Genomic DNA, 16,317 nt, shown 5'->3' with positions numbered 1-16,317 from the left:
GATTCAGAGGACCAGTGGACACCGCGTAGGAGAGAGATTACAAGGTAGAGCTGAACGGGCCTTCGTGATAGAGATCTGTGGGCAAGGGCCATAGTACAAGTCTTGTGAGACCTAGGAAGAGAAGTCTGCCTTTTAAATGAAGTCAAATGGAAGCACCCTATAGTTTCTTCAATATAGGAAGGAGGTAATAAAATTTTTAATTTCAGAGAAGTTATCCTGTTGGTGTTATACAGGATAATTTAGAAACTTCACAGCTGCTAAAATACCAAGCATATGAGTGATAGAGGAAATGGTAAAGGGGCACCTGGTAGGGCCAGGTATTAGGTGTAGGAAGGGACAGCAGGTGATAAAGAACATTGCGAAGCAGAAATTAGTGTATCTCCTTGAAAGTATGTGAGAGTATTGGGAGTGGTGGCATGTTGAGTTATGCTTTGATTTGTTTTGGGTGGAGGTAATTAGGTGGAGGCAAGGATATTAATGAATCCAGGAAGCAAGAAACTGAGAAAGGCTTTTGAAGCTAGAAATCTGCCCATCCGTGGATGTTTTCATGCATGGGTTGATGACATTCTTTCATTTTGGATGTTGGATGGAATTTTTGGCATTGGTGGAAAGTTCGACTTGGTGACCTTTTCTAACTCTTCCCACTCAGAGATGTTATAAATCTACTACTAACAAAAATGGGAAAGATACAGAGACAAAGAAATTTATCAGGGAAAGAACACAGTAAAGATGCCGAATACAAGACTAAACTGTGTTTCACGTACTCATAACTGTAAACCTACTTTTGCCCACCCCTGTATTGGATTGTTTTGTTTCATACTAACATTTTATTATTTTAAAAACAATGGTATTTCAGACTGGGGTTTGCTGTAGAACATTCTCAGTGGTACCATCCAGTTCACCGCAACTGCCACACAGTTTCAGATTCCTAGATATATAAACAGGTCTCTATCGAAGCTTCTTGGGTTTAAAAGAGAGTATAAAAATTCGTAACTTAAGAGAATCCTATGTATTTAAAAATTTTCACCCTCTCTCTCCTTCAATCTGACCCCTCTTCCACTGCTTGCATTTAGTCACACAGGCTGTTTAATGCAAGTCACCCCCCACCCGGCCCCGCCCCGCCTTCTCCACTGAGGTTTCTCCCTAAAGGTTGGCTTGGTGCTGATGACCAGTTCCCAGGGCTCTAACTCCTCATTGCCTTTGCCTTTTTCTCCGCCTGGACATAGATGACAGCCCTCCCTCCCTTTACCGTTTGAGAGGTTATGATTTCCATCCTAACTAGTACATCTCAGCCGTAATTTTCCGTCCTATACATAGATGTAGGCATTCTCTAAGTTTTTATTCTCGAACTCACTTCTCTCTCTTCTCTTTGGAAATATCATACCATCTTATCACTTCACTATATTAGAGTGACATCATATGTACATTTAAGTGACACAAATTCAAAGATAGGTGTTCTGCCAAATAAAAAGACAATGTTTAGCCATAGCAGATGCAGTCAAGCTGACAACTCTGCTTGAGCCCCGTCTGCCGAGTGCCTGCCCGGAGTGAGCAGTTCCGAGGCCGGGAAGTGAGTCCTGCTCCTTTCATCAGTTTTAACCCCCACGGGCCTCCCATGTGCATATGTCCTCGAGCTGAGTGGGACTCCAGTATTTAAATATGTATTCCTACTTTTCATCCACTACCACTCTAAGTTCGGGCCAAAGGCTTCCTCTGGAATTTAACTGCAAAGCTCGCGGTCCGTTTCCATGCTGGAGGAGTGCCTAGCCATGGGGGCTTGTGTGCCTGTCTCTCCCCATGGCCGCCTTGGTAAGAGCACTTCCAAAGTAAATGGGACAGAACTTTCATAAATTCATAGGCTGAGTTTAGAACCTCACATCTGAGTAAGATTTGACTCCATTATTTTCCCTCATGAACGTTTTCCAGACCCTTAAAAATAAGTTTGAATAGATGAATCTATGTTAGCCTAAAGTGGAACCTGCTCTCCACCTGAATGTCCTGCTTAATGCCGCATTTTCAGTGTATCCTAGGTCGAATTCATCATCTTAGCCCTGCCTTCCCACATCTCCCAGACCAGTGTTTCTTCTTAACTTCTTAAGTCCTTCACAGTGTCACCCTTCTCCCCACTTTCCAGGCTCCAGGTCTTGCCAGAATAGGTAGGTTAAAATATCCCCCCCCCATATTGCTTAATAAATTTAGCGTAAATTCATCAACCTTGGTATTTACTGCCCTTCCAAAAGTGGTCCTTGCCATATTTTAGTTTAGTTAAATTCCACTGACTTTGCAGGCCTATCACTTCTTCCTGACAGGTCCTGCTGTTCCCTCTGCATACATGGCGTGCCTTTTCCTGTAGCCTTTCAGAGACTTCTGTCCTTCAACCCATCTCCACCTCCAGGCCTCCAACTTTCCCTTTCTCCCATTTCCATTCATTGTGGCTTTTCTCTCATCTTTGCATTCCCAGTATACTCTGTGCTTTTCTTATAATAGTTATTTGTGTTCCTCTCCCCTCCTGATTTGCTTGTACATTGGCAATAAGTTTTTATAGTGCACACTATTTCTCTTTCATTTTTTGTTCCCTTTTCATTAATGGTACCTTTTCCTGCAGTTTCTGCCTTTCAGATTTAACAAACATAAATTGATCAACTTAAACTTTGGTTGTTCAGGCAGTGTGCTAGATTTTTTTACATATATTCTAAGTATATCTTTATGTATGTTTTACACGTATTCTGATTTAATCCTCAGAACAATTTGCAGTGTGGTACTATAGGAGACCCTCAGTATCCAAATGCTTATTGATCTGAGGGATGCATGGAGAAGCAAAAGTTACCAAACAAGAAAATATTCACTAATAAACTGAGCACTTATAGAATTGGGCTCTGCTCACCACCTTTCCCGAGTTAACTCCAGCTGTTATCTATCCCATCCGTCATATCAACATCTTGCCTCATTACCTTCTTGATAATACAGTGCAAATGCAAAACAAAACAAAATGAAATTGTAAATCTTGCAAAAGATGCAGAACTTCATGAGGCCTATGAAAATGCAAGAGAATGGCCTTCATCACTTGCAGCATTGTTGACAGATGGGTATCTAACAAAATAAACAATGGAAGAAAAAAAGGTGATGGCTCATAGATAAGCATTTCAATAAAGAATAATTTGATTACCAAACATTGAGAGGCCCTTGAGAAAATTGTTGAAGTCTTCAAAACAAAGGTGACCCATTCTGTGCTCATGTTACGCATTTCAAAGCTGGAGGATGTTATACCATTCACTAGTCAGAAAAGATATGCCAAAAAAATAAAGGGAAGCATGTAAGTTCATTATTTTTTTAATGAACTTTTTATACGTCTTAGTTTCATATTTGACATTAAATTGCAATCAATCCTTTATTTTTTTGACCATTTACTTTGAAATATTTGGGCCTGTTTAAAATAGGTTCTAATATCAATTATCCTTGGGTACCAAGGACCTCTTCTATCTACCTTTCACAGCCAAGATAACATCATATTGCTTGGGTGTTAACTTAAATACAAGCTTCTACTCCATTCTTGTTATTCCTCTTGGGGGAGCAGATGTTTAAATTTTCTAGTTTTCCCTCTATCATCTTTTTCTTTATTTCTTTTCACTTCTTTAGCCTTAATTCATCTTTTTCTCATCACTGCCTCTGTACGTCCTATTCCGTCTCTTTCCCTTTACTGTTGTTCCTTTGCCTTACCGCCAGTATCCTAACCGTGAGGATTACGCGCTGTGTGGCCTGCTTGCTGTTCTGTTTTAGCTTTATCATCTGGAATTCAGTGCTTTCTGTATTAGGTTTTTCCCTCCCTTTCTCTAAGTCCTATTTTCTTTTTTCTCTAATAATTTTTTTTAAATTTTGAATTTTTGTTTGTTCTTCTGAATGCCTACTTATACCTCTTCACGCGTGATAAGGAAGTTGGCGTTACTCAGAGCACCTGTGCTGTCAAAACTCTTATTGCTGAGACCAGGAGTAAGATAAGACCTAAACCCCCCATCTCAAGGGAAACCTTTCTTTCTGTTTTGCCCAGCATGTCCCTGTATCACACGAGGGCACTTTACCTGGGCAGTTTCTACTGCAAACCTTGTAGGCTGGTGTACTTATTTCTGTTCCTCCATTTACTGCCAAAGGTCCTTGCTTACTGTCAGTGGGTATACACTGTTCACATCTGATCAGGTGTTTAATATTGCAATATTGCCATAATGAAAATTCTAAACTTAGGATTTTTTTGAAACAAAAATATTGAGAGGAACATGGGAGGCCTTGGGGGAGAAATATTCTTATGATGGGTCACTTTCTGCTTCAGAAATTTAAAGAACTATTTTAGGGTGTAAGCTTGATCTATAATTCTGTGTTAATTTATACAACACTATTTTTGGTAGGGTAAGGTTAGGTAGTATCTAAATGTGAAGAGAATAAATTTCAGAAAGAGTCACAGATCCTATCTAAAGAAAAAATGAAGTTTCCTAAATGCTTAAATGAGGCTAAAATTAGCATGTGCAGTGGCTGATAGGAACATTGTAATTGGAAAATGAGTGATTAATAAATTTTCTCAGTTTTAATATCTCTGACCAGAGTATAAATGTGAATGTTGTTCATTCTCACAAATTGGTACATTTTCCTTTCATTATCTTTTTGTGTGGGTAAAAGGTAACTCAATATATTTTTTTAATCCTTATAAAAATGGAATCTTCCAAATTCAGAGTTTTAGTAATCTGTTGTCTGTGATTTGGTGAAAAAAGTAAATAAAAGTAAATAAGCACTTTGGAAAAATGTCTGTCTTCATATCCTCATTAGGAAACTTTTCTTTAATTTTGTAGTCAAATCAGAAAATTAATGCCCGTTGGACCACAGAGGAGCAGCTTCTAGCAGTGCAAGGTATATTAAAGATAAGCAGTTCTTGTTGTTCATCGTTATCTAACTTGTCCTGAAAGGTGGCTGCCCTAGTTCTTCCCTGCCGTTAGAAATGGATTGAGAAAGGGCTCTTGTGTTCACTGCAAAGTCCTGGTGACCAGGAATTCTGTTTTTTCCTTGTGAATATGACACACTGAGCCTCTGCATTTCGAGTCCTGAACAGTGCGTAACTCATTCTCAGAACTAAAAAAGGGATGGTGGTGACAGGCTTGCGCAAGTCATTGTCTCTCTGCCTCTGCCTTGGTATTCCTGCAGTTGGGTTCGTTCTCACCATATCAGGCATTGAAACTCATGGGTAAAAGCTTGAGTACACCAGTATGTGTTTCTTGTTTCTCTGTGTAATAGGGTTTCTCTATTTGATAAATGTCAGGTATCGAAAATATTAATGGTGTGCTTAACTTTCGGTGAATTATAACTTACTTAAGAGCTGTGCCACTGAATGCTTAGAAACCTGACTTTAAAAATACAGATATTACAAAAAAGAGACTTAAGAGACATATCAAAAATAAACATTTAGCATTTTTAATGCAGTACAGTATTTATAAGGATATTTTGTTGAATTATATGGCAGAACATTTTTTGTGTGAGATTGTGTGAGAAATACTGTTGGGCAAATTGGAAGCATTATAAACTTGGATTTTCACATGTTTGACTTACTTAAAGAAGGGAAAATTGTGTATTTTTATTCAGTGTTGTAGATTTTTTTTTCTCCCTTCAAAATAAACTATCTGCAGGACTGACTGTAATTTTAAGTTGGGTCTACAATTTGTTCCTTCCTGGGTGAACTCTCTTTTTGTTGAGCATTAATAGCTCTTTTCTGTAGGTTAACTACTGTCAGAGAATTGGGCTCCAGTGAAAGATACAAGTATACCTTTAAAAATATTTCCAAGTATCCAAACATAGAGAACATATTTAACTCAAAAATGCTATGCTAGCACCATTTGGATGAGAGTAATGTAATTAAAGATTGATTAATAGGTGGCTCTGCAGTTTGGAGTTAATAAGAATTAGCCAGCCAGTGTAACTTGAAAATGTCACAGGAGAATGAAGACGGCCTTCTCTGTGGCCTCTAAAGCACAACAGTCATTTCATAAATAAAAATATTGGATCCTGTGGAAGCAAGACACTGGCTATGCATTGAGCACATCTCTAATTGTAGAACCACCTTTTTGAATGAGTGAGAACAAAGTTTAATTAGTTTATAATGTTTGGTAATAGCTGTTTTAAAATTACAAACTGGTGATTTCAGTTTTTTATTTAAAAATTAGTATTTTTAATGGCTTCTTCAGATGGCTTCTTCAAATTTATTTAGAACTGTGACTTATAGCTAGAACATAGTATTTGAGTAGGCATTGCTTTTACTGATGTAAAGCCTGTGTTTCCCTCCATCGCAGTCTATAGCCTATAGAATTTAACCCTGGTTTCCAAGATTCAATTGCTTAAAGATTAGTATATTAATCCTATACTCTAGTGTAAGAAATTATCCCAGTGAAAGGATTTCTGAAGAGAATCATGTAGGAAAATCTGGGCTAATGTTTCTCTGTACAGCACTCAGGATTCCATACTGTTCTTACAGCACTGCTTCAGGTGATAGCGTCCACTGAATCTTACGCCTAGGTTGGCTGTTACACAGAGCTGCATTCCAGGGAAGGGACAGTTGCAAAATTTACATATATAGTGTGAGCTACATATGTGGTCATTATCTCAGCTTATAAATATTAAAGAATTGAACATTTATAGATATAATCAAACATTTCTTCTCTACTGAGATATATTCAGTATTATGTTCTTACGCACGTCTGAAAAGTAACAAGTTACACTAGTGCAGCAGCAGTGTATACAGAAATATGCATGTTCTTAGGACTTCAAAAGTACTTTCTTACCATGTTAATATCTTTGTTTTTATTTACTTGACTCTTTGTGTGGAATTTTTGTTTTCACTTTTTTTGTTGTTGTTAGGTTTTTTTGTTGTTTATGTTGTTACATAAAATAAAGCAGTATAAAGCTATTTGTGTCCAAGATCGTTATTTGAGGGAGAATTAAAAAGTGCCATTTTTGCCTCATGTGACCACACATTTACATAATGCTCAGAAGTATGTCTTATAAACAATATAATTATATAGTAATGTCACCTGCACCTGAGTCTCAGTGTGGTTGAGGTACATAATTGCAGTTTTTATTTAAACATGTATGGTTTGCTATCAAGAGATACTTATCTTAGCAGGCAATTGTTCTTTGTCTTTTCTCTTTCTTTTTAATCTTTATTTATGATAAACCTTTATATGGTGTTATTCTTATGGCCCTTTCAGTTTTACAAAGTAACATGTTTTAATTTATATGGCACTTTATACTTAAGACATTTTACATAGATTTAGCACGCATTTGTTAAAGGCTTTATTTTATCTTGCTCATAGTTGACTATTACAGTGACCTGGAGAGAGAAATACTGACTCTAGTGTCACTAGTGAGATTAATAACTCTACTATTAAGTAAACTTTTGTTGTAACTCTGTTAAAGCCAGATAAATATATTAAGATAATTTCCTAGAGCCTAAATATATACTTCCCACTTTACTTGCTATCACTCATACTGTTGTTAACTAAATACTAACAATTTAATATTTAAATAAGTGAATATTATTTTAATAATTTCAAAATAAGTAATAAATTATTTCCCTTTTGCTCCCTTATTTAGAAGGGGGGAAGGTCCTGCTCAGATCACATAGGAATGTCTATTTATCCTGGTGTAATCTATCACTTCATTACATCAGTTTCAGTTCTAGCTATGTTATAACTTCAATAACATTCTTCAAGAGTTCCCAGATGGGATTTTATAGATGCTGATAATTTAATCCTCTTAAAATACTTGCCAAGAATGCTATTTCTACAACTTCTATAATCTGTTTCAGCCTTAAGTATCTAAATTTTCTATTATAACAAGTTAGTTAACAGTGAAACCAATTATAGTCTTCACATATTTGTATTAATGGTGAAATATTCCTGCTTATAGTTTGTGTCATATAAATGTTTTTTTTTCTAATCTCTAGTGCTTTTAGAAATTATCCTAAAATCAGTCTTGATATTCATATGATAAACATTTCTTATTTAGCAAAAATTAGGAAAGGAAATAGATTCTAGGTGGGTTGTTGTTTTGTTTTGTTTTTCATGAAAATGAAACAATTGTGCTGTATTAAAAAGTAACAACATATTTAAATGATAGGACAAAACATTTACTCTTTAAAGTACATAAGGGCAGAAGCATGGTATACAATATTTGCCATTTTTATTTTGGATCTCCTCTTAAGTGTACAATATTTATTTTATAGTCATTAGTGCTAAAAAATAAAAATGCTCCCCAGCTAAAATATTTGTGCTATTTTAGGATAAACAACAAAAATGTTTCCAGTTTTATCAAGATTTCCATTTTAATTTTTAGTTAGTTTTTTTTTTTTTCATATTGTCAGCCTTCTCCCATAAAACAAGAAACAGCAGAACTACATTCAAGGGGTAGGTTATGCTTGCAGTTCATTGTTGCCTCTCTCCCTGTAGTTCACATTCATTCTGTTCTAGGAGAAACCAAGTTGCAAATCTAGGACTTACCTTCTTTGTCATTTTATCTCATACTTTCTAAAAAGTTAGAATGGCCCTGGCCGGTGTGGCTCGGTGGTTAGAGCCTCCGCCCTCCCACCAGAGGGTCATGGGTTAAGATTCCTGGTCAAGGACACATACCTGGGTTGCAGGTTCAATCCCCGCCCCGGTCAGGGCTCGTGGGAGAGGCAACCAATGGATGTGTCTCTCTCACATCGATGTTTTTCTCTCTCCCACCCCTCCCTTCCACTCTCTAAAAAGCAATGGAAGAAATATCCTCCAGTGAGGGTTAAAAAAAAAGCTAGAATGGTTCCTAAAGGAGGGGAAAAGAAGATTTGGCAGCTGGTTAAGATATAACTAGGACATGAACGATGAAAAGGAAGTGGAAGTAGGAGGTTCAGACCTTTGCATCTAAAAGGCAACCATGTGCTTTAGAGAGTGTCTTCTGTAATAACAGATATGATAAGAATGGAGATCAAAAAGTATAATTGTCAGCCCTCTGATGCACTTGCTTCAAATAATTAATGATTCAATATTCTGAGCATTTTTATGATGGAATTTAACTTATACCTATGGAAGATGGGAATGTAAGACTCAGAAGAGAAAGGCTAGACATTGGAAAAGAGTATTATGATTTGACTTTTAGCACTGGCAGAGATGTACCAGTCACTGCCCCATTGCAGTGGGTATCTTTTTTATCTTCTTTAATACAAATTCTTGAAGGGACTTATAGGAAGTAGAAAGTAATGCATGTTTTCAAATAGTCTGAGTTTAAAATTAATCTCTTATTGATATGAAAGAACCACACCCTTGGAGTTTCCAAAATTTAAAAAATAACTTCTTAATTATACCAAAAATAGGTTCATGATATCCTTTCTATATAAGAAAAAAAGAGCCTATAATTCCATGTCCAGAGCTGGGAAGAAACCCGGTATCACTGATGTTCTGAAGTTACTATCTTACTAGACAACACTCAAAAAAGAGGAACGTATGTTTTTTTTGTTGGGTAATGTAGAATACTGATTGGAAAATGTGGGCTTTCCTAAAATGTAATGATAATGCAGTATCCTAATGAGTTTTAGTTTTATGTTACTTCCCAATACAGAACTTGAAAGTATATATACTAAAGGTTGTAAGGTTTTATGTGCCAGAAAGGAGTTCATATAATTACCTCCTTTCGTTTTAACTTTGAAATGAAATTTAGAAATCAGACCGAAAACAATTTTTCTCTCCCTGAGAAATTTACAATTTACCTCTTCCAGGGTTCTCTAAAGTTTTATTCCACTAACCTTTGAAAACTGGCCTTTTGCCCTAAATGTGAGAAGTTTTGTTTCAAACCATAGTTCAAATGAACCTAAGCCTTTAATATCTTCAGGGAGAGAGAGATTTAATCACTGTATTTCATTTCCTTGCTGATAAAGCAGTCAGGTGACCTTGTTTATTATAAACTGTGAAAGAAGAAGGGGCCATCCTTACCCAGGTACAAATTGGAACTAAAGGAGCTCTGATGCCGTATGTTGTTAAAGTTAGTTGCTCAGCGTTGTTACTGCCGCCAGATTGTCCAGGAGCCTAGCTGGGGATTTTTCTAAAGGAGCAGTTCTATTTAGTCTTTAATTGGTGTTTTACTAGAGTTTGCCTAGTTATCAGCCACTGTATAAAGCTTAAAAGTTCTACCTTATAGCCAAAATATGCTGTTGAGCAGTGTTATTGGGAATGCGAAGGTAGTAAAGACTTCTGTGTGACTTCTGTGGTTGGAGAAGAAAAACAGAATGAAGCCTTATAGGGAAGAAAAATCAGTCATATTTCCTGAGCACTCCTGTGTACTCAGCATTGTGGTAGTGCTGGTGCTGATGTGTATCCATAGGACTGTACTTCCCAGCCTTTCACATTGTGGCAAACAGAAAATGATGAAATTATGAAATTTGTCACAACACACAGGGGAAACAGATGAGGGACTGCCACGGAAGTCGACTCATGCCCCGACCCTGCGCAGGCATCCTGCAGACTGAGGGCACTAAATATCTGGGCCCTTTGTTCCAGAACATGATTGGGGTCCTTAGCTAGACTGCAGAAGTCTACGGTGTGGTGTGAACCTTAACATTTTGCAAAGTAGTTAATATAAGACTGCCATACACAAGTTAATAATAAATATAGCTAGGTGACTTGGAAAAGGTTCTTGACATCCAAAATGTCTGGGAAAACTAAAGCTCCTGTAGGAAGTAGCTCTGGTTTGGTGGTCTGTAATTCTGGAAGTGCAGCAATATTGTGACAAGGTCAGGTCCATTGAGCAGGAGAACATAAAGTGGAAGATCAAAAAGAATAGAGTCAGAAGAAGCAGGGACAGTTAGAAGAATGCATGTGGAAACAACTTAATGGTAGGTTTTGGAATCTATTTTACTCCGCAAGTAGATGTTCTGTAATATCTTCAGACTTGGAGTCAGAATTTGTCTTAATGTGAAACTCATGTATTCAGTAGGGTTTGGTCATTTCTAGAATGTAAGTTAAATATCTTTTTATGAAAATTAGGGTACTGCACTTGATTTCTAATCCGTAGTGATTTTCAGTGCAGTGATCTCAAATGACTTGCTGTTTTCCAAAGAATGTGTAGCAAGAAGGACTTAAATATGTAGCAGTAATTCCTAATATGAAATAACCTTGCATTTTTATTGCCAAGTAAACCCTCAGTGGAATAAATGAGCATAGTTTACATACCCAAAACTCTGTATTAAAAATAGGTTATGGTTATAGCTTAATACTGTCAGGCTTCCTCCCAAATGCTCTAAGAGTCAAGCTTAGCTAGTTGGATGTAGCAAGAGATACTTACTCCCAAGTTCTTGGTATAAAATAAGGGCAGAATTTGGAGTCAAAAATTACATTATATCATGGTGGTGCTCTAAGGTAATTGGGTAATACCGTAGGTGTCAGTAAGGATATAGCTAGTGTTTCTACTGGGTCTTAAATACCCTCATATGATTATCTCCTCGTGATTGTACATGTTAAGTTTATTTCAGTCCCCGTATTTCTAGTTGCTCACAGACTGTATCATAAGCATCAGCATTTTTGTTCTCTGTTCTCCATGATTAATGAGTTATTGTTTTCTGGTACTTTAAAAAGCAGTTTTCAAGCGCAAAATCAAAATTTTTGACAGCTTTTATATTTTGAGCTGAGTGCATCTCTTTCTAGAGTAAGTCAGTGGACCTCTTTTAGAATTAATTAAGAGCACATTATTATCCATCTGATTATATAAAGTCATTTTTAAATTCTGCAGCATAATTGACTGTCTCAAGTTCAAAAGTCAATGTTAATGGGGGGATGGGACACCTGTAATACTTTCAACAATAAAGATAAGTGTTTTTTAAAAATCAGTGTTATCCTTCATAATATAATTTAATAAAATTTCCATAATAAAAATTCATGTTCTCAAATAACTGAATGTACAGCCCTTAAACTTCAGGTGGTGGTGAGAAGCGTAAATGCTTTGCAGGTGGTCACTACTACAGCCTGCCCTTAGTCTGTCAGGCTCAGCGAGGCTCCTCATGCAGCCTTTCGAACAAGATGAGATGAGTTGAAATCCAACTAACTGGAAAATACCTTCCCGTTTTGTTTATCGGATCGTGATGATTCTCTTGCTTTTAATTCCTATCTCATTTCTACTTCCTGGTACCCTGGTGAGATAGCAAGTAATCATGCTGACGTTGGTATTAAGACCAAAATTATGATGCTTTTCTTAGTGGGGGAACCCTAAGACGACTCACACAGTCCATGGAGGGGATAAAAGATGGCTCATTCCCATCCTGTTTTGTTTACAAACGGTGTTGCTCAAATTTAGGTGACTGGCTACTAGGGAAATAAATGAATGTGGAATTGAGGATGGAACAAAGAATTCAATGCTTTACAATAAATGGACTGTATTTGAGAGTTCAAGAGAGGATTGGAGAAAATAACTGAGTATGTAAAAAATGGTAAGTTTCTGATTGTTCAGTTGAAGGCAAGTGGCTGGCTCGATGAAATGACATAAATGAGTGTTTTCATCTGGGACCCTGATACCTTAGCCTGTATCTCAGGACCGAGAAATGCGCAGAGTTTATCAGAAAGGATTTTCATTGCTGGTATCTTGTGTGTGTGCATGATGTATAGTACACACAGCTCTCCTTACTGATCCTTCACCAGGTGTATTATTTACTTTGCCTTCCAGGTGTCCGCAAATATGGTAAAGATTTTCAAGCTATTGCAGATGTAATTGGCAACAAGACTGTTGGCCAAGTGAAGAACTTCTTTGTAAACTACAGGCGTCGGTTTAACTTAGAGGAGGTATTGCAGGAGTGGGAAGCAGAACAAGGAACCCAGGCTTCTAATGGTGATGCTTCTGCTTTAGGGGAGGAGACAAAAAGTGCTTCTCATGTGCCATCAGGGAAGAGCACTGATGAAGAAGAGGAGGTGTGTTTGTGTATGGAACTTGAGCTGCTATGAGTCACGGAGTCACCGTCTTGGGTGGTGGCCTGTAAGGTGAATTTGTCAGAGGACTAGCCGAATGAGCGCAGAGGCTGGCAATACACTTGCGCAGCGCGCTCGGGACCCCAAGTCAGTGACGCGCTGAGTCTGGCCCTAGCGGAACGGACAGTGTATTGCTCCTTCATAGTCTTATTTTTATTTCCAGTGTTAAGCTGTTTACTAATAATGATGCCTGTTTGGTAGCTTCGTTGCTTTTTCAGTTTTGGGTTTTTTTGTTTTGTTTTGTTTAAAATAAAAGAAGCTTGTGCTTCCCAAAACTACCGGTGTTATGTTTTTGTTTTGTTTTGATTTGGTTTGGTCTCCCTGTGACAGCTCAGACTGTAGTGTGCGAAGCCCTCAGGAGCCGCGGTCTCACACAGGTGCCTTTGTTTCCCCCTCTAGGCGCAGACCCCGCAGGCTCCCCGGACTCTGGGCCCGTCGCCCCCCGCCCCGTCTCCCACCCCGGCGCCCGCGGCCCCCACGGCCGCGCTCAACCAGCCGCCGCCGCTCCTGCGCCCGCCGCTGCCCGCCGCGCCCGCCCTGCACCGGCAGCCGCCGCCGCTGCAGCAGCAGGCGCGCTTCGTCCAGCCGCGGCCGACGCCCAACCAGCCCCCGCCGCCGCTCATCCGCCCCGCTAACTCCCTGCCGCCGCGGCTCAACCCGCGGCCCGTGCTGGCCGCCGTCGGCGGGCAGCAGCCGCCCTCGCTCATCGGGATTCAGACGGACGCCCCGTCCTCGCTGCACTGAGCGGAGCTGGGCAGAGCCAGAGACTTCACCCGCCCCCGCCGGGCCCGGCCGAGCGCAGGAGGGGAGCCCGAGGCTGCAGCTGGATTTGCCGCGTGGGCCGGCCTCGCGCGCGGCTGAGAAATGCTTTAGTTCACAGCCCAGAGGTTCTACAAGGAGAAGCCTACGGTTAGGCTCCTTTCGAGAGTCTATGTTCGGCAACATGCTCTCATAAAAGGAAAAAAAAAGATGAAGTGTTCTATATACCAAGGGGTTTTTTTGTTTTGTTTTTACTGTATTTATTTTATTGAGATTTCTTTATATTCCTGCCTCTTCATAGTCAAGGCTCTTAGTACAGGAATATTGACTTAGGAATTGTGAAAACTCCTTAAGTTTTTTAAGATAAGGATGTCTGACATTTTTTTCTTTAATTTAATTTTAACATTTTCCTATGTTAGGAGTGCAAGAATAAATAACCTGCATTTCAAATTTTGGCATATGTTCATTTAATGCATATTTAAGAAATTATAGCTGTATATCCCTTTTTTCAAAAAAAAAACAACTTGCTTTTTTTTCTAAAGGAATGTTCATATGTTCCTTTCAAAGAAAGCAATTTAATCAATTGCAAAGCAATTATATGAAACCACAAAGAATGTACTGAACCTGCTAAACATTTAAAGTGGAGTTTAGGGTCCTAGTGCAAAGTCCTTGTTAAAGGTCATTGCCCCATCAGCTATCAGTAATAAGAGGATCAGAATAATAATGCATACAAATGAGGACTTAATGTTAAAGTACAATGTCTTTAAGTTCCTTGAAAATGAAGTTAATTTTGATTTTTTTTTTTTTTTTAATGTTTCTAAATGCTGTCTGCTTTTAACTAGTAGTTGCCTACATCTGGGGACTTTAGAAGAGAATTATATTTTGTCAGTTATGTGGAGATAGTGGTAATGGAAGCATTTATTACAATACCCTTTTTGTGTTTAGGTTCTGAACTTAAAATTGCCCTCATACTTATTAATATGGTCTGCATTTAATATAAATGATGGTTTCTTGATGAATATTGTACTATTTGGATACATTTGTGTATTTCTTGCAGCCAACGTGTATGGCTGGGTTTGGTTTAGGGTTAAGTCATCAACATTATTTTATAAAATAAATTTAAGAATTTGTTCTGTGTTATCTAAAGATGTATCCGTATATTGTCACAATCGTGCTGTTAACTTAAAATGCTGAGACCCCTTTTTATAAAGAAACAAAAAAACATTTCAAGTCTTCTTAATTCAACACATAATCATGAAGCACCTACAAAGAATATTTTACAAGTGATAGTATTTTAACCATGTGTTACTAATATTTTTGATATGATGATTTCATATTGGAATCATGACTTGTGCAAAGGGACAGATCACTCAGATTGCTGTACTAGTGGAACGTAAGGCTAAATGTTTGCACATTTGCATTCTCACCACATTTAGAACAACTTCACAAATGATCAACATCCAAGGGCCTAATTTATGTTTGAGAGGTCATATTCCCAAATTATTGGGAAAATAGTCCCTACCATTGGCTCTAAAGCCTTAAAGAGCTATTGACTTAAGTCCATTAATTAGCTTTAATTTTGACATTGAGACCACTTTTTTCCGTTAAGGACCTTAATAAGTTCTGGCACTAAAATATTTTCCAAGATGTGTCTGTCATTCTCATTGGATCATCTTAAATAGTTCCTGCCCCTGGACCAGATAAAAATCTAACTTAAAATACTTAATATTCAAGAATTTATAATTATTTTTACTTTAAGAGTCATGGGGGACAGAAATATCTAAAGAAAATATCTAAAGCCTAAAGTACTTAGATTGTCTTGCCTATGTGCATATATACAGCTTTTATTGTCTTGTCTCTTGTCAGTAGGCCTTCAGTATGCAGTATGTGGCATATGTCAGTCAAGTTGGTCAGCACCAGCATCTGTCCAGCTGTTAAGTATATTGTGATTCATTTAAAATCTGTTCTATTCCAGCCACGGGCCAAAGTGCTGTATCTGAGGGATGTGCTGTGGTTTGATTTACGTACACTAGAGCACACAGTAGAAAAATCTTAGCTTCATTAGTAATATGACACATGTATATAGTGAGATGTCTTTATTGTGTGCTTTGCATATTTTGTAAATATTTTGCACGTCTTTTTTTTTTTTTTTTTTTTCGGTTTAAGCAGTGTTTGGCCTGGAAGAGTGATATGCTTGCCGCTTAATCAAAGGATTAAAGAGTTAAAGATGTCTATGTCTTCTATTTTTATATAATTTCATGTTGTATAAGGAATTTAGGACCTCTTCACTGTGAAATTCCAAATATTGATTTTTATAAAAAGCAAAACCTAGAAATCTTTTAATGACCATGTTATTAATTTTAAGGTTATTTTTGAAAAGTCACCCAAATATTTTTTCATTACATAGCTAAAAATAAATCACACTGTTGATACATCTGGTAATATTAATGAAAAATTATGTTTTCTATAATTTAATTCCAGTGTAGTATGGATGGAGGTAAAGGTAAGTTATGATCAAAACTTTTTCTTAATCCTCTAATTAAGTGAG

The 16,317-nt window shown here is 37.7% G+C and overlaps 1 protein-coding gene across 7 annotated transcripts in view; it reads left to right on the top strand.

The window, feature by feature from the left end:
* RCOR3 (REST corepressor 3) overlaps positions 1–16,001 on the top strand; it is a 42,719-nt gene extending 26,718 nt beyond the window's left edge. For 3 of the 7 annotated variants that reach the window (XM_081120814.1, XM_081120813.1, XM_081120816.1), the window contains 3 exons: positions 4,836–4,893; positions 12,712–12,953; positions 13,410–16,001. In XM_081120814.1, the coding sequence (XP_080976940.1) occupies positions 4,836–4,893; positions 12,712–12,953; positions 13,410–13,754 (645 nt within the window). In that variant the 3' untranslated portion in view covers positions 13,755–16,001. Of the gene's footprint in view, positions 1–4,835; positions 4,894–12,345; positions 12,479–12,711; positions 13,311–13,409 lie in introns of those variants that run through there. The other 4 variants (XR_013997664.1, XR_013997663.1, XM_081120815.1 and 1 more) reach the window with 4 other exon arrangements.
* Positions 16,002–16,317: the final 316 nt, after the last annotated feature.

Source organism: Miniopterus schreibersii, assembly GCF_964146895.1.
Source record: "Miniopterus schreibersii genome assembly, chromosome: 19".
NCBI lineage: Eukaryota > Metazoa > Chordata > Mammalia > Chiroptera > Miniopteridae > Miniopterus > Miniopterus schreibersii.
This window is presented reverse-complemented; position numbering and strand designations above follow the sequence as displayed.